We start from the raw sequence: 25,980 nt of genomic DNA on the forward strand, positions 1-25,980 counted from the left end.
CCAGGGTAGTGGGTTCGATCCCCGGGACCACCCATACGTAAAAATTGATGCACACATGACTGTGTAAGTCGCTTTGGATAAAAGCGTCTTCTAAATGGCATAATATTATTATTATTATTATTATTATTATTATTATTATTATAGGTGACCAAGAACCCGATGGTCACTCTGACAGAGCTCCAGAGTTCCTCTGTGGAGATGGGAGAACCTTCCAGAAGGACAACCATCTCTGCAGCACTCCACCATTTGGGCCTTTATGGTAGAGTGGCCAGACGGAAGCCACTCATCAGTAAAAGGCACATGACAGCCCGCTAGGAGTTTGCCAAAGGGCACCTGAAGGACTCTCAGACCATGATCGAGGGAAAGATGAACGGAGCAAAGTATCAGAGAGATCCTTGATGAAAACCAGCTCCAGAGCGCTCAGGACCTCAGACTGGGGCGAAGGTTCACCTTCCAACAGTACCACGACCCTAAGCACACAGCCAAGACAACGCAGGAGTGGCTTCGGGACAAGTCTCTGAATGTCCTTGAGTGGCCCAGCCAGAGCCCGGACTTAAACCTGATCGAACATCTCTGGAGAGACCTGAAAATAGCTGTGCAGCGACGCTCCCAATCCAACATGACAGAGCTTGAGAGGATCTGCAGAGAAGAATGGGAGAAACTCCCCAAATAGAGGTGTGCCAATAGAGGTGTGCCAAAAGTGCTTCAACAAAGTACTAGTTAAAGGGTCTGAATACTTATGTAAATGTGATATTTCATTTTGGTTTTTTTATACATTTGCAAAAAATTCTAAAAACCTGTTTTTTCTTTGTCATTATGGGGTATTGTGTGTGTGTAGATTGATGAGATAAAAAAGGTATGATTTTATCCATTTTATTATAAGGCTGTAACGTAACAAAATGAGGAAAAAGCAAAGGGGTCTGAATACCCCCCCATCCTTATGTACAGTGGCTTGCGAAAGTATTCACTCCCCTTGGCATTTTCACAACCTGGAATTAAAATTGATTTTTTGGGGGTTTGTATCATTTGATTTACACAACATGCCTACCACTTTGAAGATGCAAAATATTTTTCCTTGTGAAAGAAATAAGACAAAAAAACAGAACTTGAGCGTGCATAACTAGTCACCCCCCCCCATTCTTCAAGGAAAAACTGCTTCAGCTCCTTCAAGTTGGATGGGTTCTGCTGGTGAACAGCAATCTTTAAGTCATACCGCAGATTCTCAATTGGATTCAGGTCTGGGCTTTGACTAGGCCCATTCCAAGACATTTAAATGTTTCCCCTTAAACCACTCGAGTGTTGCTTTAGCAGTATGCTTAGGGTCATTGTCCTGCTGGAAGGTGAACCTCCATCCCAGTCTCAAATCTCTGGAAGACTGAAACAGGTTTCCCTCAAGAATTTCCCTGTATTTAGCGCCATCCATCATTCCTTCAATTCTGACCAGTTTCCCAGTCCCTGCCAATGGATAAACATCCCCACAGCATGATGCTGCCACCACCATGCTTCACTGTGGGGATGGTGTTCTCGGGGTGATGAGAGGTGTTGGGTTTGCGCCAGACATAGCGTTTTCCTTGATGGCCAGAGTACCTTCTTCCATGTGTTTGGGGAGTCTCCCACATGCCTTTTGGCGAACACCAAACGTGTTTGCTTATTTTTTTCTTTAAGCAATGGCTTTTTTCTGGCCACTCTTCCATAAAGCCCAGCTCTGTGGAGTGTACGGCTTAAAGCGGTCCTATGGACAGATATTCCAATCTCCGCTGTGGAGCTTTGCAGCTCCTTCAGGGTTATCTTTGGTCTCTTTGTTGCCTCTCTGATTAATGCCCTCCTTGCCTGGTCTGTGGGTTTTGGTGGGAGGCCCTCTCTTGGCAGGTTTGTTGTGGTGCCATATTCTTTCAATTTTTTAAATAATGGATTTAATAGTGCTCCGTGGGATGTTCAAAGTTTAGGATTTTTTTTTTTATAACCCAACCTTGATCCGTACTTCTCCACAACTTTGTCCCTGACCTGTTTGGAGAGCTCCAAATAAAAACAATTTAAATTACAGGTTGTAATGCAACAAAATAGGAAAAACACCAAGGGGGATGAATACTTTTGCAAGGCACTGTAGTTCATGCTCCCTCTAAAATAAGGAGTGCATGACTCCCCTGGTTGTCTCTCTCTTATTGAATCACAAAATGTCAGCACAAACTGTCAAGTGAATATCAGTTAATTATGTGCGGAAGTGTTTTAAGTTGATCTACAGTCTTTGTGTCATCAAGATGTCTCACTGTACTTCATCGAAATAGACAATCCTATTTGTTTATGGAGTTTTTCTTTTAACTACACCTTTTTAGATTCACACACATTTAGCTAGCTGTCTGTTGCTGCCATTGTTTTTGTTTTGAAAGCAATGTGGCAGTTTGTGTTTATTTAGTTACATTCCTTCTTATTTCAGATGATTACTCTGGAAATTGAAGTAACATAATAATAGCCACCTCTCGTCCCTCGAGGTTTGGTCTATACACTCCAGTGAGATAACTCCCTCGCTCCCTCCCTCCCTCCTCGTGTCTATCCCTCTATCCTCCCTTCAGAATGAGCTGATCCACAACAGGAAATTACTCGGCACCAGCACGTAATCTTTCAACTAAACAGACATTTTCTGCTCCACTTGTTGTCAGTTGGACTTATAGCTCTCTGTAGCTCCTCTCTGTATCCATCCATCCTGCCTGCCTCTGTCCCATATCTCTGCCTGGCTGAGTGGGCACTACTTTTACATTTCAGATGGCTTTGGAAGTATTATTAGTATTCTTGGAAGAATTCTTAGGATAATATTTCTGGCGGAAGGAGGACTCTCCACCAGGTATTATTAGTGTCTTGTGTCATGCGGATTGTTTTGTGTTCGTTTGTTTCTTGTTCTTGAAGAGGTAATCACATTTATTAATTTGGTGATCTGGTCGTAATTCGTTTAGTCATCTAAGTTATGGAAAGAAACAAACTGTGTGTAGTCTTGTTTTATCTTGTTTGTATGATATAGCAACTTATTTTCCAAAGTCAGTTCTGTTATTGTATTATTGGACATTTGCTTGTTTACAGCTCAACGGTACTGTCATTCCATGCTGTTCTGTTCTGTGAGCATATATGGTTATCATGCAGGATTATGTTATATTACAGGCCTAGCCATGTTTGCAGAGCTTTCCTTTGTAGAATTAAATTAGGCTTCTTTGTGCAAGGTGTGTGTGTGGCTTCCATCTAGACTTATGACAACCCCCTCCCTCATCTCTGCTACAGGTGACTTGCCCCCCGCTGTAGCGACCAAGACAGGGGAGAGGAGGAGGAGGAGGAGGAGGAGGAGGAGGAGGAGGAGTGGATCCAGGAGAGGACCATGGAGCAGTGTGAAACTGCTGCGAGTCCCAGCAGAGATCACCCATGGAAGGCAGCGACAATGATGAGGAAGGCGTGGGTCCAGAGCAGAGACTCCTGGCAGGGCCTCTCTGAGAGTCAGGACACCCAGGATCAGGAGGGTTGCAGCGAGGAGACGCTGTGTCCAGATCCCACTATGGAGGAGAAGACATCCCCGGCCAAGGAGCCAGGTACGTTGGGATGAGCTACAGAGGGAGCAGCAGGCAGAAATAATTATAGTTTTGCTTTTTACTGCTTTTTACAGCTCCATTTGAAGTCACAATAAAACAATAAAGCCTACTTAAGGTCTTATTGCTATATAATTAACTAGCCCAAAAAGGAATAAAATCCTGCAACAGCAAACAGATTTTTTTTTTCCTTTTTGTTGAATATTTGTAGATTTGAATGTTAAATTGCATTTATAGAAAACTGAACAGTTGTACATGGCTTTGAATTGCTCAGTTTTTTCTCTCAGGGCGCATCCCTAAGAAGATTGCGAGCTGGCTCAAAGACTGCAGGTATAGTAGTGTTGCATTATAATGAAACCTTTACATTTGCATGTAAATAAAAATCCTGACTCACTGTGTATCAGGGTGGCTGGTTTGGAATGCCTAGTGACTAGGTCAGTCAGCATAGTGAGGAAGGTAAATACTTAGTATTTGTCCTTGTCACTATAGGCTAGCCTCCTAGACATGCAGTTAGACATCATTTGAATAAAGACTTGTGGTTAAATGGGACTGGATGGCTGGCTTCTCAGGAAAGTAATTGTTTGGTGTGACTATTGGTTACTTGTTACAGCTTGGGGAAGCTTGTATTCCCAAGTGAAAAAAAAGTATATATGAATATATTTAATGTATACTAAAGTATACTTAAATATACAAACATTAAAATAATATACTTCAAATACGAGATGTATTTTTTTTAGTATATCTTAAGTATAAATATAATATCATTACACTTCAACACACTTATTAAAAGTGTACTTTATATTCATAGTTTATTCAGTCTTTTAGTATACTATAAATATACTATCATCAACCTTCAATACACTTATTAAAAGTGTACTTTAAATTAATTGTTTTACAATCTTTAAGTATACTATATGTTCACTATCATTTAAACTTAAACACACTCTTTAAAACTGTACTTCAATTTCAAATGCTTTAATTGTAGCATTGATTTTTGAAAATGAAACTCTGCTTGTGAGTGATCAAGTACACTATAAGTATACAGTGCCTTGCAAAAGTATTCATACCCCTTGGATTTCTTCACATTTTATTGTGTTAAAAAGTGGGATTAAAATTGATTTAATTGTCAGTTGTTGTCAATAATGAACTCTAAATACTCTGTAATGTCAAAGTGGAAGAAAAACAGAAAACATATAATATTAATACAAAATAGATAACTAAAATATAGTCATTGCATAAGTATTCAGCCTCTTTGTTTAGTCAAGCCTAAATTGGTTCAGGAATAGAATTTGGCTTAACAAATCTCAGAATGTGTTACATGGACTCTGTGTGAAACAATAGGGTTTGACATTATTTTTTTTATGACTAACCCTTCCTCTGTCCCCCATACATACATATGTAAGTTCCCTCAGTCAAGTATTGAATTTCAAGCACAGATTCAACTACAAAGACCAGGGAGCCTTTCGAAAGCTTCATTAAAGGGCAGTGATTGGTAGATCGGTAACAATATCAAATCAGACATTGAATATCTCTTTAAGCATGATCAAGTTAATAACTATGCTGTGGATTATGTATTAAACCACGAAGACACATAAAGATAGTTGTCCTTCTGAGCTGCAGGACAGGAATGAAACTGCTCAGGGATGTTACCATTGGTGATTGTAAAACAGTTGGAGATCAATTGCTATGATGGGAGAAAACTGAGGATGGATCAACAACATTGTAGCGACTCCACAATAATGATTTAAATGACAGAGTGTAAATAATATTACAAATATACAGAATTGCAACAAGGCACTAGTTCTGACTTAAATCTGCTTGAAAATCTATGGCAAGACTTGAAAATTGCTATCTAGCCATGATAAACAACATCTTGACAGAGCTTGAATAATAAAGAAAATAATAAAGGGGTAATATTGCACAATCCAGGTGTGGAAAGCTCTTAGAGATTTACCCAATCACTGCTGTAATCGCTGACAAAGGTGTTTCCAGCATGTATTGACTCAGGGAGCTGAATACTTACAGTGGGGGAAAAAAAGTATTTAGTCAGCCACCAATTGTGCAAGTTCTCCCACTTAAAAAGATGAGGCCTGTAATTTTCATCATAGGTACACGTCAACTATGACAGACAAAATGAGAGAGAAAAAATCCAGAAAATCACATTGTAGGATTTTTAATGAATTTATGTGCAAATTATGGTGGAAAATAAGTATTTGGTCACCTACAAACAAGCAAGATTTCTGGCTCTCACAGACCTGTAACTTCTTCTTTAAGAGGCTCCTCTGTCCTCCACTCGTTACCTGTATTAATGGCACCTGTTTGAACTTGTTATCAGTATAAAATACACCTGTCCAAAACCTCAAACAGTCACACTCCAAACTCCACTATGGCCAAGACCAAAGAGCTGTCAAAGGACACCAGAAACAAAATTGTAGACCTGCACCAGGCTGGGAAGACTGAATCTGCAATAGGTAAGCAGCTTGGTTTGAAAAAATCAACTGTGGGAGCAATTATTAGGAAATGGAAGACATACAAGACCACTGATAATCTCCCTCGATCTGGGGCTCCACGCAAGATCTCACCCCGTGGGGTCAAAATGATCACAAGAACGGTGAGCAAAAATCCCAGAACCACACGGGGGGACCTAGTGAATGACCTGCAGAGAGCTGGGACCAAAGTAACAAAGCCTACCATCAGTAACACACTACGCCGCCAGGGACTCAAATCCTGCAGTGCCAGACGTGTCCCCCTGCTTAAGCCAGTACATGTCCAGGCCCGTCTGAAGTTTGCTAGAGTGCATTTGGATGATCCAGAAGAGGATTGGGAGAATGTCATATGGTCAGATGAAACCAAAATATAACTTTTTGGTAAAAACTCAACTCGTCATGTTTGGAGGACAAAGAATGCTGAGTTGCATCCAAAGAACACCATACCTACTGTGAAGCATGGGGGGTGGGAAACATCATGCTTTGGGGCTGTTTTTCTGCAAAGGGACCAGGATGACTGATCCGTGTAAAGGAAAGAATGAATGGGGCCATGTATCGTGAGATTTTGAGTGAAAACCTCCTTCCATCAGCAAGGGCATTGAAGATGAAACGTGGCTGGGTCTTTCAGCATGACAATGATCCCAAACACACCGCCTGGGCAACGAAGGAGTGGCTTCGTAAGAAGCATTTCAAGGTCCTGGAGTGGCCTAGCCAGTCTCCAGATCTCAACCCCATAGAAAATCTTTGGAGGGAGTTGAAAGTCTGTGTTGCCCAGCGACAGCCCCAAAACATCATTGCTCTAGAGGAGATCTGCATGGAGGAATGGGCCAAAATACCAGCAACAGTGTGTGAAAACCTTGTGAAGACTTACAGAAAACGTTTGACCTGTGTCATTGCCAACAAAGGGTATATATCAAAGTATTGAGAAACTTTTGTTATTGACCAAATACTTATTTTCCACCATAATTTGCAAATAAATTCATAAAAAATACTACAATGTGATTTTCTGGATTTTTCTTTCTCATTTGGTCTGTCATAGTTGACGTGTACCTATGATGAAAATTACAGGCCTCTCATCTTTTTAAGTGGGAGAACTTGCACAATTGGTGGCTGACTAAATACTTTTTTCCCCCACTGTATGCAACGACTATATTTTAGGTATTTAATTTCTATCAATCTTTAAAAAAAAAAAAAAATTGTGTTGATTGTTGACAAAAAATTACAATTATTATCCATTTCAATCCCACTTTGTAACAACAAAATGTGAATATATCCAAGGGGTATGAATACTTTTGCAAGCCACAATAATGAGTTTTGAAGTACTTTCTGAATTCCTGTTCTGAAGAGTGCAGTGAAAGTTGAAAACGATCGCATCCTTTTCTGCAGTTGAAGTTTTGATTTATAATATGATATTGTTCCTCATATTTAGCTTATTCAAATGTTTTGATGTTCATTTTCAAACGGAATAATGTTGTACTTTTAATTACACATTACATATTACACATTTTATTGAAATGTTAATGAGGAAGGCCTTAGTCCTTAATGTGAACAACTAAAGTGTTAAATGCCAATATGGACAGTTCTTAAGTGTTACTTGTAAATTGCTGCTCCAGCCATAACTGCTTTGTAAATAGCATGTTAACATTGGCTGAGAAGATGCCTTGGTCAATCAAGGTAACCTTTACATGGCTAATTACAATAGCTAATGTGGTTAATGAGTAAAAGTGTATTTGTAATAGTATACTTGAAATACATTATAAATACACTTTTTTTGTAAAGAAAATTCAGGAATTCTAATTAAAATACAATTTTACTATATTTCTAATTTATGAGCAATATATATACATTGTACTTAAGGTGTATTCAAAGTATATTTGTTTTGCTCTTTATCTAATATATTAAGAATAAATTTAAGTACAAAACAAGTGTCCCAATATATATAATTTTTAATGTATTTAATATACTTAAATGCCAATAAAATAGTAATCAAATTGACATTAAATGTATTTAAAATAGTTCAAATTTAGATCATTTTAAATACACTTAAATCATACTTCATTAACATATTTTAAGTATATTTAAATACAATTCCCGGTTTAGTTTGCCTGCTGTGTTTGATGTGTAGGATCCACAGAGACTTGTGACAGGGTAAATGGCTCCCGGGAAGAATTTCCTTGCTTACTAATAGCCTGGGTCATGTTCATTAGGGTTCATCGCTGTACTTTAGTGCACAAGTTGATTAAACAGACATTACCATGGAACTTAGAATCTGTTTATTCAGTCAAATATTATAGTTGGTTAAAAAAACAACACAAACATACGTACATGAGCAAGACTGAGTGAGATCGAGGGAGAGAGCAAACAGAAAATAGCATGATGTAATGTCCTTTTATGAAATCTTCATTATGGCAGGGCACTGGTATAGGCCTACAGACAGCTGTTACATGTTCAAAGTGCAGTTAACCTAGATGTTACATGATCAGAAAGCATATAGACTTGAGTTGGTCTGACTCACTCATTATAGAAGTATAGTAAGATTTGAATACAGAAGTTTACATCAGAAAGCATAGGTCTGGGAGAGTGACCATATGGAGGAGTTTGATCTATTGACAGAGAGGTGAGGTAGGGAGCTTGGAGACGGCTAGAGCAGAGTTAGGGATGTTATGTAACGTGCTACCTTAGACTAGAGCAGGGCTCTCCAACCCTGTTCCTGGAGCGCTACTGGCCTGTAGGTTTTCAATCCAAGCCTAATCTAGCGCACCTGATTCTAATAATTAGCTCGTTGATAAGCTGAATCAGGTTAGTTACAACGGGTTGGATTGAAAACCTACAGGAGGGGAGCTCTCCAGGAACAGGGTTGGAGAGCCCTGGTCTAAGGGCAAATAATAGCAATGTAGCACATGTTATTGTTCTGTGTGTGGGAGCTTTATGTCAAACAAGATTTGCATGATACAGTAACTATAGTACTACTGTACAATAGGATTCGGTGTGAATTGTTCTGCTGATATGTGCGTAGTTGACGAAAATATGAAATAGTTGTAGTGTTGTTTGTGTATGGGTCTTCCTGTGTGTATGGCCAGCAGGCTCAGAGGAAATGAGCCAGCACAGCAGTTTCGGGAGGATAGACACTAGAGACTAGTGGTGTCCAACTAATTTAGCCCCGGAGGCCGCATTCGTATGGATATAGGTCCATTATTTCGACAGTTTGAATTTGGTTTTGGTCATTTTAAAGTATATTGTGTTTGTCTCTTCACAGGACTCCTCTTGGGGCCTCTCTGGATGAACAGAGCAGCACTCAGTCCAAGGGTGAATTCCCCTCCTCTACTATAACATCAGTCCTGTTCTATAAAACTAACTCTCATATGGAAAAAGATAATGTGTTAGTATATCTGTGGAGGTGGTGTGTGTGTCTGTGTGTGCCAAGGAGTATTTAGAAACTCTCACCACACCTTGGAGCCCTAGTTTACTTTGGAGCGTACTAGCCAGCTTCTTTACTCATACACCCACACTCACTCCAGTTACCAGTTGGTACCTTTGTCAAACTCTTATTGTCCTTGTAAATCGAAGTAAGAAACAGACTCAGGCACAATACAAGTATCCTGAGCTAAAAGGAATAACATTTAGATTCCCTGTATCCCCTGTATTTGCTTTAATGTCTTCCTGGTAATGCAAAACTACCTGGGCTGCTGGTGCCCTTTGATCAATGGCTATCTACAGTAGGTAAGATTTACCAACCAACCAGCGACGAAAGTCCTTGACGGTAAATATTTGTCCTAACCATCTGTAAATGTTTGTCATGGTTTGAAGCATTTGTCTGTTGTAGGCTGTTCAAACCATGCAAAATGTTTTTTACAGTCACAAGGTTTTTATTCGAATGGTTATGTAGTCTATTGTAGGGTATACAATGCATTCGGGAAATATTCAGACCCCTTGACTTTTTCCACGTTTCACTACATTACAGCCTTATTCTAAAATGGATTTTTTTTTTTTAAGACCTCAATCTACACCCAATACCTCATGATGACAAAGCAAAAACAGGTTTTTAGATTTTTTTTGCAAATGTATAAAATATTACATTTACATAAGTATTCAGACCCTTTACTCAGTACTTTGTTGAAGCACCTTTGGCAGCGATTACAGCCTACAGTCTTCTTGGGTATGACGCTACAAGCTTGGTACACCTGTATTTGGGGAGTTTCTCCCATTCTTCTCTGCAGATCCTCTCAAGCTCTGTCAGTTTGGATGGGGAGCGTCGCTGTACAGCTGTTTTCAGGTCACTCCAGAGATGTTAGATCGGGTTTAAGTCCAAGCTCTGGCTGGGCCACTCAAGGACATTCAGTGACTTGTCCCGAAGCCACTCCTGTGTGGTCTTGGCTGTGTGCTAAGGGTCGTTGTCCTTTTAGAAGGTGAACCTTCACCCCAGTCTGAGGTCCTGAGCACTCTGGAGCAGGTTTTCATCAAGGATCTCTCTGTACTTTGCTCCGTTCATCTTTCCCTTGATGCTGAATAGTCTCCCAGTCCCTGCCGCTGAAAAACATCCCCACAGCATGATGCCGCCACCACCATGCTTCATCGTAGGGATGGTGCCAAGTTTCCTCCAGACATGACGCTTGGCATTCAGGCCAAAGACTTCAATCTTGGTTTCATCAGACCAGGGAATCTAGTTTCTCATGGTCTGAGAGTCGTTAGGTGCCTTTAGGCAAACTCCAAGCGTGCTGCCATGTGCCTTTTACTGAGGAGTGGTTTCCATCTGGCCACTCTACCATAAAGGCCTCTATGGAAAGATGACTCTCACAAACACGATTTAACTAAAGGTATTTTCTGTCCTTTACAGGAGTGCTAAAGAATGGATGCGACTTTGAAGACTACTTTTGTCTGGGAGCTGAGGGTAAGTGACTAGACGTGTGTTGGGGTGGTGTGTGTGTGTGTGTGGTGGTGTGTGGGTCACTAGAGCAATATAATCTAGGACAGGGATGGGCAACTGGAGGGCCCCGCATGCTGCATAAAAAAAAAAAAGAAGGAAGAAAAAAAAAACTGAAATTGGTGGGGAACTCAGTCTGGGCTGGCGTGGTTACACGTGGTCTGCGGTTGTGAGGCCGGTTGGACGTACTGCCAAATTCTCTAAAATGACGTTGGAGGCGGCTTATGGCAGAGAAATAAACATTACATTCTCTGGCAACAGCTCCTTCAAAACTTGAGACATCTGTGGGTGTTGTGTGGAAAAACGACACATTTTAGAGTGGCCTTTTATTGTCCCCAGCACAAGGTGCACCTGTGTCATGTTGTTTAATCAGCTTCTTGATATGCCACACCTGTCAGGTGGATGGATTATCTTGGCAAAGGAGAAATGCTCACTAACAGGGATGTAAACAGATTTGTGCACAACATTTTAGAGAAATACGCTTGTTGTGCGTATCGAAAATTATTTCGGGGATATTTTATTTAGGCTCATGAAAAATGGGACCAACATTTTACATGCTGCGTTTATATTTTTGTTCAGTATATATTGGTTGCATTGCGCCAGGTGAGCTCACTCAAGCCCAGCTAAAGTATTTGAAATGATTTTGCCCAGGTGTGGTCACTTACACCACGTTGTTCATAGGAAGTGTGTTTTGGTATTCGTTCTTTTACAATGTCATTACTATCAAAGAGGGTAGTTACTGTATACTTGCCAAATACAGTCCTTTATACAATCAGACCTGTATGGAATGGCTTTGAGGTTTATTGTTGGTAGTGCATGGCTGGTGCTGTCAAAGCTGTGACTAAACTACATATTTCTATTCTTCCACTCAGCTCAACAGCTGTAGTGATGAATGCTCCCTAATATGCTACTGTATGTTGTTGATCTCTTTTGAGAGTTGGGGTCAGTCAGATTTTTTACTGCATGGTTGAACTCCACACATTTCTATTGTGTTTGTGCAGACCAGAGACTGTGGATGGTAGGTAGTGTGTTTGGCTGAGGTTGGTTCCTGTAAGGTCGGCTCTGACATGTCTAGTCTCAGGTTCTGTCCCAAATGGGACCCTATTCCCTATAAAGTGCACTACTTTTGACCAGAGCCAATTTGGGTATTAGGGTGCCATTTGGGACGTACCCATACAGTGAAGCAAAGCAAGGGGCCTAGTCAAATCTGAGATCAGTGTTCTATTGTGTCCATGTCATAACGCCCCATGATGAGTCAATCTTACGCAATCTCCGGTCTAGCAGAGCTACAAGGTACAAGTCTCAACAGAAACCTGTATGAGGGCCCTTCACCATTCTGGCGCCAATCCACTCCATCAGTGAGTGGCAATGATGTGGATAGATGGATGTATGTAGAGAAAACATCACCACTTATTGCTACTGTTAATGCTCACACACACAACAACAGAATTAGGAGTAATTCAATGGAAACACATGCTTTGATGATTATCCTGCTCTTTGAGGCTAAAGAACCAGTTAGGCTGATTGTGTTGGTTCAGTTCCAGGCAGGCAACTGACAATGTGTACTCTCCTGTCTCTGTCTCAACCAGGACCTGGGTTCAGATACTATTCGAAGTCTTTTAAATACTTTCAGTGTTTGCTCTAGCCTTCCTGGAGTGCCAGATGGGAGGAGTTTACAGTTTTGGGACTATTCTATTGATCGATCAAGCCAAGCAAGCTCAGTTAAGCTCAGATAAAGCATTTAAAATGGTACAGTATTATTTCGAATAGTATTTGAACCCAGGTCCTGGTTGAGACAGTCAAGCGTCCATGGTTTCTTTGCGTCACTAAGGCGGCCTGGAAGAAGCCATCAGACTCGGAGCAGGATTTTCTCCTGACAGATGAGGCTAGTCCAGACTTCAGGAGGACCCTCTTTACTCTCTGTATCTAAACCAGAATTCTGTCATTATGTTCCTCTTTGTCTCAAAGACAAGGATTTGGTTCTGGGGATTCTCATTTTGACAGTGGCCTCTTTTGCTTATGTTATATGTGTGAAAGGGAAGGCTTCTAATTTTTAGAAATGGTTGACTTGGAATCACTGCAAAAACAAACCATTCTGTGATGTTTCATATCTATTGTCCTTGATCACAAATGCTTGACAGCAGTCACCTTGATTTTATATTTTACAGAAGTAGAAATGTTAGTTTTTTCTATATCAGTATTTTCTACAGTATAAAAAGCTTTTTTCTTTCTTTCGTTCTTTCGTTCTTTCGTTCTTTCGTTCTTTCGTTCTTTCTTTCTTTCGTTCTTTCGTTCTTTCGTTCTTTCGTTCTTTCGTTCTTTCGTTCTTTCGTTCTTTCTTTCTTTCTTTCTTTCTTTCTTTCTTTCTTTCTTTAGCCAACCGTCTTCAGCCCAAAAGTACCAAAGCAGAGACACCTTGGTAAGTGAGACCACCCTCCTTATTCTATTGGCCACTCCTCACCCCCCTCAGTTCAGTCCCAGCAGTATTCTTACTGGCTGTGGTGTGAATACTTTATCGATCACCGCTTGCTCACTCTGCTCCCCAGCTATGGAATACCTGCAAAGGACAAGAGGAGCCAGTTCCTACAGACCAGGAGTATGAACTCAATAGGCTCAGGGAAGAGCAGCACCAGTGTTTCCAGGTGAGTAGTAGACACTCAGACAGGCAGGCCTTGAGCCTCAGCCAAGCTCTGTGGTTGGTTTCGGCCCTTCTGGGTTTGAACTGAAGCCAGCCAAAAAAGGTTTTGAGGGCTCTGGTTCATTCATATGTTACAGCGCTGCATTATTATCAAATCAAATCAAATTTTATTGGTCACATGCGCCGAATACAACAGGTGCAGACATTACAGTGAAATGCTTACTTACAGCCCTTAACCAACAGTGCATTTATTTTAAACAAAAAAGTAAGAATAAAACAACAACAAAAAAGTGTTGAGAAAAAAAGAGCAGAAGTAAAATAAAGTGACAGTAGGGAGGCTATATATACAGTAAAATAAAGTGACAGTAGGGAGGCTATATATACAGGGGGGTACCGTTGCATAGTCAATGTGCGGGGGCACCGGCTAGTTGAGGTAGTTGAGGTAATATGTACATGTGGGTAGAGTTAAAGTGACTATGCATAAATACTTAACAGAGTAGCAGCAGCGTAAAAAGGATGGGGTGGGGGGGCAGTGCAAATAGTCCGGGTAGCCATGATTAGCTGTTCAGGAGTCTTATGGCTTGGGGGTAGAAGCTGTTGAGAAGTCTTTTGGACCTAGACTTGGCACTCCGGTACCGCTTGCCGTGCGGTAGCAGAGAGAACAGTCTATGACTAGGGTGGCTGGAGTCTTTGACAATTTTGAGGGCCTTCCTCTGACACCGCCTGGTATAGAGGTCCTGGATGGCAGGGAGCTTTGCCCCAGTGATGTACTGGGCCGTACGCACTACCCTCTGTAGTGCCTTGCGGTCAGAGGCCAAGCAGTTGCCATACCAGGCGGTGATGCAACCAGTCAGGATGCTCTCGATGGTGCAGCTGTAGAATTTTTGAGGATCTGAGGACCCATGCCAAATCTTTTTAGTCTCCCTGAGGGGGAATAGGCTTTGTCGTGCCCTCTTCACGACTGTCTTGGTGTGTTTGGACCATGATAGTTCGTTGGTGATGTGGACACCAAGGAACTTGAAGCTCTCAACCTGTTCCACTACAGCCCCGTCGATGAGAATGGGGGCGTGCTCAGTCCTCTTTTTTTTCCTGTAGTCCACGATCAGCTCCTTTGTCTTGGTCACGTTGAGGGAGAGGTTGTTGTCCTGGCACCACACGGCCAGATCTCTGACCTCCTCCCTATAGGCTGTCTCATCGTTGTCGGTGATCAGGCCTACCACTGTTGTGTCGTCGGCAAACTTAATGATGGTGTTGGAGTCGTGCCTGGCCATGCAGTCATGGGTGAACAGAGAGTACAGGAGGGGACTGAGCACGCACCCCTGAGGGGCCCCCCGTGTTGAGGATCAGTGTGGCAGATGTGTTGTTACCTACCCTTACCACCTGGGGGCGGCCCGTCAGGAAGTCCAGGATCCAGTTGCAGAGGGAGGTGTTTAGTCCCAGGATCCTTAGCTTAGTGATGAGCTTAGAGGGCACTATGGTGTTGAATGCTGAGCTGTAGTCAATGAATAGCATTCTCACGTAGGTGTTCCTCTTGTCCAGGTGGGAAAGGGCAGTGTGGAGTGCGATAGAGATTGCATCATCTGTGGATCTGTTGGGGCGGTATGCAAATTGGAGTGGATCTAGGGTTTCTGGGATTATGCTGTTGATGTGAGCCATGACCAGTCTTTCAAAGCACTTCATGGCTACAGACGTCAGTGCTACGGGTCGGTAGTCATTTAGGCAGGTTATCTTAGAGTTCTTGGGCACGGGGACTATGGTGGTCTGCTTGAAACATGTTGGTATTACAGACTCAGTCAGGGACATGTTGAAAATGTCAGTGAAGACACTTGCCAGTTGGTAAGCACATGCTCGGAGTACACGTCCTGGTAATCCGTCTGGCCCTGCGGCCTTGTGAATGTTGACCTGCTTAAAAGTCTTACTCACATCGGCTACGGAGAGCGTGATCACATAGTCGTCCGGAACAGCTGGTGCTCTCATGCATGCTTCAGTGTTGCTTGCCTCGAAGCGAGCATAGAAGTGGTTTAGCTCGTCTGGTAGGCTTGTGTCACTGGGCAGCTCGCGGCTGTGCTTCCTTTTGTAGTCTGTAATAGTTTTCAAGCCCTGCCACATCCGACGAGCGTCATTAGTATGGTAACCAGAACATTTTAGGTCCCAAGAAAGAGCTAAAAGCTGATACGCTGTATCAAGTTTAATAAAATAGTCTGTCAGAAGTTAGTTAGCGAAGAAGTTTTGAAGTATCTCTGTTTTATCTCAGATTTTTCATTGTTTCATTAATGGTTCAGCACTGCATTATTTCAACAGTGTATTTTCTATGCGTTCATTCTTGGATACCTGTAATACTTTGTTTGTGTCTCCAGTGTGTCTGAGTTGTTGGACCTGTATGAAGAGGATCCAGAAGAGATCCTATATAACCTGGGGTTTGGCCGGGAGGAGCTGGATATCGCCTCGAAGATCCCCTCGCGCTTCTTTAACAGCCCCTCTTGTGCTAAGGGCATCGACCTCAAGGTCTACCTGGAAGCACAGCTACAACGCACGGAGATGGAAAAACCCAACTATGCCCTGACAAGTATGTTAATGCTCTGTCGGTTTGCCTCCAACTGTCTCGCTTTGTCTTTCTATTGCTGTCTTGTTCATGCATGCTTTGGCTCTCTCTCTCTCTCTCTCTCTCTCTCTCTCTCTCTCTCTCTCTCTCTCTCTCTCTCTCTCTCTCTCTCTCTGTCTCTGTCTCTGTCTCTGTCTCTGTCTCTGTCTCTGTCTCTGTCTCTGTCTCTGTCTCTGTCTCTGTCTCTCTCTCTCGGAGCTGTGAAAATACTGTATCGCCTGGAAACACTGATCGTATCACTGTTCGCTACCATAAAATGGTCCAGACATACTGGCATGTACAGTACCAGTCAAAAGTTTCGACACACCTACTCATTCAAGGGTTTTTATTGATTTTTTATATTTTCTACATTGTAGAAAAATAGTGAAGACATCAAAACTATTAAATAACACACATGGAATCATGTAGTAAGCAAGAAAGTGTTAAACAAATCGAAATATATTTTAGATTCTTCAAAGTAGCCAGGGATGAGAATCTCTCTTCAAGCCCTTTTGAAGTTTCAACCCTCCCAGTTAAGTTTGTGAGAAGTTTTGTTGTCTTCCTTTTGAGTTGTTGTTGATTTGCAGCAGCCCCACCACTAACCGAAGGCCTTGCTGTTTCTGTTTCTTAAGTGTTGACTTGACGTACAGCATACTGATCATAGGAATTATGGTTGACCTGTGAGCTGTGACAGCCTGTGCCTACTGTGCCCATGAAGCTGTTTTTTATTGTCATGATGCAGCTTTTTCTGTCATCATCCTCCAAATGAACTGCACCCATGAGGCTGAATGTGCTGATGAGAGAGACAAATATAAACAGGCTTTCTGGAGACTAGCTAGCTAGAGCCTTGGGTCAAAGGACTCAGCAAGTCATTGTTTCTATTATGATTCTTATTTTGCTCTCTTTATCGAGTTTATCAAGTTTCCTCTAAGCTAAAGGTTGTATTTTCATTCCAGTTTCCTCTCTCTTTCTTTCCCTGTAAAGGTCGTTTCCGTCAGATCGCGGTCCTGACCACAGTGGCCAACAAGTTATTCCATCTCTACTCCCAGGTGTCGGGCCAGCCCGTCCAAAAGATCTGCAGCCTGGATGGGGAACCCCTCACCATCATCGCTTCTTCTCCTCTGAAGAGAAACAACTCAGCCCTGAACGCAGCCAGGATCCTAAAGAAGACCATCACCAAGCATAACCTGTTTGGTGGGGCAGCAGAGGGAGTCTCTCATAGCCCCACAGCCCTGTCTACTACCACAGAGAAACAAGCAGACCAATTGAGTCTAGGTACAGGGGACAGCGCCATCACTACTGACTCCGACAATAAGGGGGAGCTCAAGCAGAAGGCCTTCATGAAGAAGGAATCTCCTTCTCTGGCTACGTTGACTGAGGACAGCCACTCTAGAGGCAGCACTGAAGCCCCCCTGAGCATCAACAGACATCACCCTGGAGTGAATGGAGACTGTCCCTTGCTAAATGGAAATGGCCAGAATCACATCTCGGTCACTGTCAGTGTTGTCCCTGAGGAGGCCCAGGAGGGTGACCTGAGCCTGTACAGCAAGGCTGACCTGGGGAAAGAGCACCAGAAAATCCATCAGAAGGGCCAGCAGGCCATCCGATCAACCCCAGACGAGGAACCTAACTACAGCTTGCTGCCCAACCCTCACATCGCCCACCTCCGCACGCAGGCCAAGGACTCCTTTGAGATGGAAGAGGTAGAGGACCATACTCACACACGGGTTGAGGGGGGTTCAATTCTTGGCTTAGTTGTACTGTTATACCGCTCCCTCTAGTTCAGTATACGTTTTGACAGCACACAGAAGGTTGAGAAGAGAGTGTTCAATTCTGGGCTTAGCAGTAGTAGGCTACTGTCCACCCAGTTTGAGATGGAGATAGGACCGTCCGCAGAAACACAGGGTTGTGGAGAGGGATTCAATGATTGACTGAGTTGAGCTATTCTGCCCTCCCAGTTCAATATAAAGTTTTTTTCTTATCTTTATCTCCTGGTTCTCACACTGCCCTGTTTTTCAAACCCTGGTTTTAGCTGTCCTAGCAGATATTGTGAGAAAAGCTAAGGTCACAAACTCGTGTCTATAAATAAGTAAGAAAATTATGAGAGAGCATATGGAGGGCCCTGGAGGCCAAGTTATTATTGTGACTCGATCTGCAGTTTTTCCCTCCTCTCTCTCCAGATCTCACAGAACGGGGTTATAGGTACAGTAACTGCAGGGAGGGGGCTGTATGTATCAGAAGTGTGTCAGTGTAGAAGTTGCCCCAAGTGTTTTTCTGTTTGACTTTGTTTCACCACACAATAGAAGTAACTGTGGAAGCCTTATGTTCCACAAACTGCAGGAACGAAGAGGATTAAGTTAGTAAAGAGTAAAATGTTGTCGATCTCTCCTCTCAGGTCCAGAGTAATGAGGATGAAGCTCTACCTGGAACATGCAGCACCTCTAGAGCTGGCAGTGGTGAGTCTGGCCTGCATTTTATACGCTTTATAAGACATTATAAAGGCTCATACTTGCTTATAACAAATCATAATACCTTTCAGCTTGATGTAAAGTGTTACCGAACTTTCCAACGTGGATATCCACTAATATGAACAATCACTTTATTACATTAAAACCATATGTTCTGTAGTTGATCAGTAAAATTAGTTAACTGGCATAATCACCATCTCTCAAATATTCACTAAAATGTTTTGTCTTATGAAAAGTAATTAAATACTATCGTAGTGTACTCTGATGGAATTCTCCATATTGGCCTTTTAGACAGACACACAGGTGTATCCTGGCCAGTTTTGTCCACGTCAACAAATTGTAGCACAGGTTTTAGATCAGTGACTTCAGGGAAGAAGAGCGCATTATATTTAGGGAACATTTTGAGGATGGTGATCGAATGGTTTAATTTAGCTATTATTTCTGAGAAAATTGCTACTTACAACACATGGACCCATGACAATCCATTATAATTGAGTAACCCATCTAAAACAGAGGGCCGCTTTTCTCATGAACTTATACATGTTTTATTAGATAAAACCTTATAACGACTCAGTATATTTATTTCCCTACTGACCGTGATAATCTATTAGAACATAGAGCCTCAGGGATGTGCTCTTCAGGGATTCACTATAACCCAAAATACATGGAGCTGAAGTTAACTAAATGGATGACAACTGCCATCTGGTGGGGAACTCAATGTACTTTTTAAAATGTGTGTATAACACAAGTTATATAGATGGGTTGGTTGTTTAGCAACAAAACAGACACGTGCGCCACTATGGGGAATAACGGCTTAGATTTTTGATAACATGTTGAAAACATAAAGTTGCATAATGAGCACTTGTCTCAAATACATCGTTACAGTTGTTGGTTAGATGGCTAGCTAGCTATCTAGCCAATTGTAGCCATATTAGCATAGACATGACATCAGTCAAAACACCTCAAAACAAGACATGGTATCAAGAACAAGATCAAACAAGTTGAAACAAGCCACTTATGATTCACCACATGACCGTTTCTTGTGATTGTTGCTAGCTATCTGGCCATCCAGAACCATTCAAAGGGGCCTTCTGCCCCTTTGAAACGTGCCCATTGTTTTCATGACATTGTCAGCAAACCTGACTATTGTAAATGTAATGCAAGTGTGTGATATCACTGTGTTGCAAAGATACCAATGGAACACAGATGTTTGACTCAACTACAATGTTTCTCGTAATTCCTATGAAAATGTTTATTACTTATTTTGTTTAAACCCAGATTGATGGTCCTCATGGACGTCACCGGGACCTGGCTATGATTTTGGGTCAGCCCCGAATCTTTTGCGCTGCTGCAAAATGTAATCAACTAAGTGCGCCACTTAGTTCATAGACCTGTGGTTACATGAAACTCCCGAAGTCATCCAACTGATATAATCAGGGGTGTAGTGCTGCTGGAGCGACGCTCCGCCACTTCTCAGAATCTCGCAAGGTCACTTAATTAGTCATCTATATAACACACCGAATATAAAAGCATGATAATGTCAGGCTACTGTAATACCAAAAATACCATGTCATTTCTTATGACAATTTAGGATGATTGTGTTGAAATGTTGCATTTTTTTTCTTATGCAGTGGCTGTGTTTAACTCCATCTGCTCTAAAATTCGATTAGTTGGGCCGGTTAGCCACCCATACTTACATCATTCAAGAAGATCGAAAGGCATATTCCCATGAAACTGGTTGGGATCAAATAGTTGGCATGCATGCAGCATGGACGTTTCACCTGTAAAACGTGAAGAATTATCATTCACGATTGACATTGATGATGGCATAATTTATGATTTGGTGTTTTAGATTTTAAAAATAGAAATGTTCCTTTAGCCACTTACAGTATGTGTAGGCATAGGCAATCATGCAATTTGAATTATGTATATTCTAAAATGAATTTATACAATAGGCTTCATATCTTCATGGGGCGGCAGGTAGCTTAGTGGTTAAGAGCGTTGTGCCAGTAACTGAAAGGTCGCTTGTTCTAATCCCCGAGCCGACTAGGTGAAAAATCTGTCGATGTGCCCTTGAGCAAGGCACTTAACCCTAATTGCTCCTGTAAGTCGCTCTGGATAAGAGCGTCTGCTAAATGACTAAAATGTAAAATGTCGGTACCAACTTTCATTCAGAAATGATGGGTTAATAATATATATATTTTTAAATGGCTCTCTGGTAGGCTACCTAAAAAAAATAGCACTACACCACTGGTTATAATACATGTAAAGCAATTGCCATGTGTGGTCAACTGATAATTGGGACAGCGTCATGGTGCTACTTTGAGACAAGCATGGAAACTCATCTTGATGAATCAGTTAATGTCAGATTTGAGTTTTCACTGAATCTCCATTTGGATATTTGGTTACAATCAGGCTGGGAAATGTTAGCTAAGTTGAGGTGAGTGCTGATGATCATTAGTCTACCAATTGAAAGCAATGCAGATTTTCTCTACACACACACATTAGGCCTATAGCCTACCTGATGAGCTTCCCTGATGTTTTCCTGAACTTTCCAATACTTCTCTGATGCATTTCAGTCACTTAGCCTACTGATGCGAATACACATTTGTACACACTTCCCATAGGTTATTCAAGTAATTTGAATAAGGCCTACATCGTTTCAATAACAATATAGCTGAAACCACTATTGGCTTCATTGACTTACTGAATGTATTCTCTTGTAATTTTAGGCTAGGTTACTTGCTGATAGATGATTGTAATATTATTGTAACAGTAGACCTACCTACAGTTGAAGTCGGAAGTTTACATACACCTTAGCCAAATACATTTAAACCGTTTTTCACAATTCCTGACATTTAATCCTAGTAAAAATTCCCTGTCTTAGGTCAGTTAGGATCTCCACTTTATTTTAAGAATGTGAAATGTCAGAATAATAGTAGAGAGATTTATTTCCGCTTTTATTTATTTCATCACATTCCCAGTGGGTCAGAAGTTTACATACACTCAATTAGTATTTGGTAGCATTGCCTTTAAATTGTTTAACTTGGGTCAAACGTTTCGGGTAGCCTTCCACAAGCTTCCCACAATAAGTTGGGTGAATTTTGGCCCATTCCTCCTGACAGAGCTGGTGGAACTGAGTCAGGTTTGTAGGCCTCCTTGCTCGCACACGCTTTTTCAGTTCTGCCCACAAATGTTCTATAGGATTGAGGTCAGGGCTTTGTGATGGCCACTCCAATACCTTGACTTTGTTGTCCTTAAGCCATTTTGCCACAACTTTGGAAGTATGCTTGGGGTCATTGTCCATTTGGAAGACCCATTTGCGACCAAGCTTTAACTTCCTGACTGATGTCTTGAGATGTTGCTTCAATATATCCACATCATTTTCCTTCCTCATGATGCCATCTATTTTGTGAAGTGCACCAGTCCCTCCTGCAGCAACGCACCCCCACAGCATGATGCTGCCACCCCGTGCTAAACGGTTGGGATGGTGTTCTTCGGCTTGCAAGGTACCCCCTTTTTCCTCCAAACATAACGATGGTCATTATGGCCAAACAGTTCTATTTTTGTTTCATCAGACCAGAGGACATTTCTCCAAAAAGTACGATCTTTGTCCCCATGTGCAGTTGCAAACCGTAGTCTGGCTTTTTTATGGCGGTTTTGGAGCAGTGGCTTCTTCCTTGCTGAGCGGCCTTTCAGGTTATGTCGATATAGGACTCGTTTTACTGTCGATATAGATACTTTTGTACCCGTTTCCTCCAGCATGTTCACAAGGTCCTTTGCTGTTGTTCTGGGATTGATTTGCACTTTTCGCACCAAAGTACGTTCATCTCTAGGAGACGGAACGCATCTCCTTCCTGAGCGGTATGACGGCTGTGTGGTTCCATGGTGTTTATACTTGCATACTATTGTTTGGACAGATGAACGTGGTACCTTCAGGCATTTGGAAATTGCTCCCAAGGATGAACCAGACTTGTGGAGGTCTACAATTTTTTTCTGAGGTCTTGGCTGATTTCTTTTGATTTTCCCATGATGTCAAGCAAAGAGGCACTGAGTTTGAAAGTAGACCTTGAAATACATCCACAGGTACACCTCCAATTGACTCAAATTATGTAAATTAGCCTATCAGAAGCTTCTAAAGCCATGACATCATTTTCTGGAATTTCCCAAGCTGTTTAAAGGCACAGTCAACTTAGTGTATGTAAACTTCTGACCCACTGGAATTGTGATACAGTGAATTGGAAGTGAAATAATCTGTCTGTAAACAATTGTTGGAAAAATTACTTGTCATGCACAAAGTAGATGTCCTAACCGACTTGCCAAAACTATAGTTTGTTAACAAGAAATGTGTGGAGTGGTTGAAAAACAAGTTTTTTAATGACTCCAACCTAAGTGTATGTAAACGTCCGACTTTAATTGTACACAGTAACCTCATATGGGGTTACTGACCACAATCGATTGAATTAATAATAAAAAGTTGATGATTTGGCCTTGGGGAGAGCACAGCGCATGGAAGAAAACACAGCGCTGCAGGAAGGGGTGCTGGAAGGGCTGCAGATAAATTTAAACACATTTGCCAAATTATATAATTACTCCTGTCTCTGTAAAATAAATGAAATCATTGAAAATACTACACCAGAATAATTCAGCCACAGAGGATCAATAGCTTGTTTAAAAAATTGCGGTAGATTGTGTTTTGTCACATTATGAGCGTTTATGCCTTGTTTACAGTCGGGAAGCCCACAATTAGGCAGCCGACGCGGCAAATATGAAACAGCTGATTGTTGAGTTGTGGCTGTCAATGAACAGCAGACAGCTGCTAGAAGGTATTTCGCAATATTTCAAAATACAATTGTTTGAATAGGTGAGTGCCACTGGAAAGTTGGTGGACTATAATTTCCTCCTCATATTGTAGGCCTAAGATCTGTGTATCCACTCTTTTCAATGGCCTATGCTATTGGTTGCATTTAAGACATGGGTCATTCGTTTTATTGATCTCAGTATGTAAATGTCAGAGTAGCTTGACATTTTGATAATTTGTGTGGTATAAAAATATATTATTGTATTGTCTCCAGTCATGTAAAATGACGTAGAATTGCAGGAAATTATTTTAGAAAGGCCCTTTTATTCCTCAGCCCCACAAGCCCCTCGGCCCCTGGTCTTTAGGACTGAGCGCTGAATGTTATGAAACTCTGGTGATGGCCCTGATGGTCCTTACATACTGTCACCTTACATACTGTCATCTCTCTCTTTCCCTTTCTCTCTCCCTCTCTACATTACAGAACATCTACTGAGAACAGCCAGCCAGCAGTCAGACAGTAGTGGTTTTGCAGAGGGCCCCTCTACTGATGGCTCAGCTAACTATTTAACGGTACAGGAGAGGGCTGACAGCTGTAACAGTGAGACCACGCTGACGTCCTACACTAGGGAGGTGACCACTCCTCTAGCCCTTGAACACCCTGCCTTCGAGAGGCTGCAGGTGGAGCAGGAACAGGAGGAGGAGGATGCGCAGACCCCTTTTGTCCTACAGAAACACCTTGAGGAGGAAGGGAGGGGGAGCAGGAGCCCTAATGGGGAGGAGGAGGAGCAGGAGGTACCAAAGTACACCGTCCACCAGTTACCTAAACCAAGAGACAGAGGAGTGACCCAAGACTCGGAGCAGGACCAGCAGCATAGCACTGGCACTGCTGAGGAAGCTGCTTCTGTTCCTGCCTCTGAGACTCCTCAGTCAACTCCTGAGACTTACAATACTGTTGAGCTTTCCGTAGAGGCTGATCCTGACTCGGCTACAGTGCCTGGTCCTACAGAAGACCATGGCTCCATCCTGGCCCCAGACTGCAGCTCCTCTGGTGCCCCAGTCAGGGAGGGTGTGCCTGACAGGGTGGAGATGGAAGCCAGACCCTCCAGCCCTAGCCCCAGCTGCCTCATCCTCAGTGCCTCAGCAAGGGTCAACGGGGCCCTCCACAGGGCCCAGCAGAGGGCCTCCTCCCCAGGCCTCCAGGGCCCCCGGATGGAGGGGAAGGTAACAGCGAGACATCTGTTCAGGAGAAAAGCCCCCCTGACGAGGTCCCGATCCCTGCCTACCTCCCTCCTCAGCCCCTCCCGTGCGGTCTCCTCTGTCAGGATCCAGTTTGGCCAGGGGACAGTCAGGCACTGCACTCAGACGGTCTTTTCCTACCGATACACCCCAGAGGAGGGGCAGGAGGAGGAGCGGCAGGAGGAGGAGGTGGGGTCCATCGTGGAAGAGGAGGTTGCAGAGGGGGGTCAGATCTTAATTTTCAACAGAGAGGCTGAGCCATCACATGGCCCCGGGCTACAGAGAGATGGGGATCTGAGAAAGCTTCAAGGCAGAGTTCCCCCTTACACCCTGGCCATCCCCCGCCACCTGACCCGCTCAACCGTCTCACTGCACAGCCCCCCTCCTGAGTGGGGAGAGAGACCTCTGGTGGAGCACCACCGTGCCTGGAGCACCTGTAGCGTACCTAACCGCACCCAACATAACCTGGCACAGCATAACCACCCTAACCTGAACCACTTCAATAACCCTAACCCCACCCAGCACAGCAACCCTAACTTCAACCTCACCCAACACAGCAACCCTAACTTCAACCTCACCCAACACAGCAACCCTAACTTCAACCTCACCCAGCACAGCAACCCTAACTTCAACTTCACCCAACACAGCAACCCTAACTTCAACCTCTCCCAGCACAGCAACCCTAACTTTAACCTCACCCAGCACAGCAACCCTAACTCTAACCTCACACAACACAACCTAGCCCAACACAATAACCCTACCCTCCCACAGCACACAGCCCCCAACTTACCCCATCATATGGCCACTAACCATCCTCACCAGAGTCCTCTTTACACTAACAACATGGGCAACACCCTTCCACACAACTTCCCACACAGCACACACCACCCCTTTTCCCCGTACAGCTCCTCCTATAATACCCCGCCTCATAGCGAACCTTTCAGTTCACCTTACTATAACTACCACGGTAACCCCTATAGTGGGTCCTACAACTACCTACACAGCAACAATCCTTATACTGCCCATAGCTCTTACTCTAACCTGTCAAACACACCTTCCAACCTGCCTCCACATCTCTCTACTGCCCCCTATGGAGATCCATACAGTACTCCATACCCTGGCCACCATCCTCCATTCCCTTACCCCCCTGGAGTTGACCCTATGGGGGCAGCCCCTAATTCCCACCCTCCACCAGCCATGTCTACCACTGAGATGCAGCTCAGACGGGTCCTTCATGACATCAGAGGAAGTGTACAGAATTTGGCTCAGGTGAGACAAAACAA

General features: G+C 42.8%; 1 protein-coding gene across 1 annotated transcript in view; it reads left to right on the forward strand.

The window, feature by feature from the left end:
• The first annotated feature begins 3,421 nt into the window (after positions 1-3,421).
• LOC121536148 (protein ITPRID2-like) overlaps positions 3,422-25,980 on the forward strand; it is a 34,883-nt gene continuing 12,324 nt past the window's right edge. Inside the window, exons 1-10 of the mRNA XM_041843432.1 lie at positions 3,422-3,569; positions 3,854-3,896; positions 9,309-9,358; positions 10,887-10,940; positions 13,350-13,392; positions 13,520-13,615; positions 15,969-16,177; positions 17,177-17,895; positions 18,588-18,648; positions 23,943-25,966. Coding sequence (XP_041699366.1) covers positions 3,422-3,569; positions 3,854-3,896; positions 9,309-9,358; positions 10,887-10,940; positions 13,350-13,392; positions 13,520-13,615; positions 15,969-16,177; positions 17,177-17,895; positions 18,588-18,648; positions 23,943-25,966 — 3,447 coding nt within the window. The remainder of the gene's footprint in view (positions 3,570-3,853; positions 3,897-9,308; positions 9,359-10,886; positions 10,941-13,349; positions 13,393-13,519; positions 13,616-15,968; positions 16,178-17,176; positions 17,896-18,587; positions 18,649-23,942; positions 25,967-25,980) is intronic.

The sequence above is a fragment of the Coregonus clupeaformis genome, chromosome 23 (assembly GCF_020615455.1).
Source record: "Coregonus clupeaformis isolate EN_2021a chromosome 23, ASM2061545v1, whole genome shotgun sequence".
Taxonomy (NCBI): domain Eukaryota; kingdom Metazoa; phylum Chordata; class Actinopteri; order Salmoniformes; family Salmonidae; genus Coregonus; species Coregonus clupeaformis.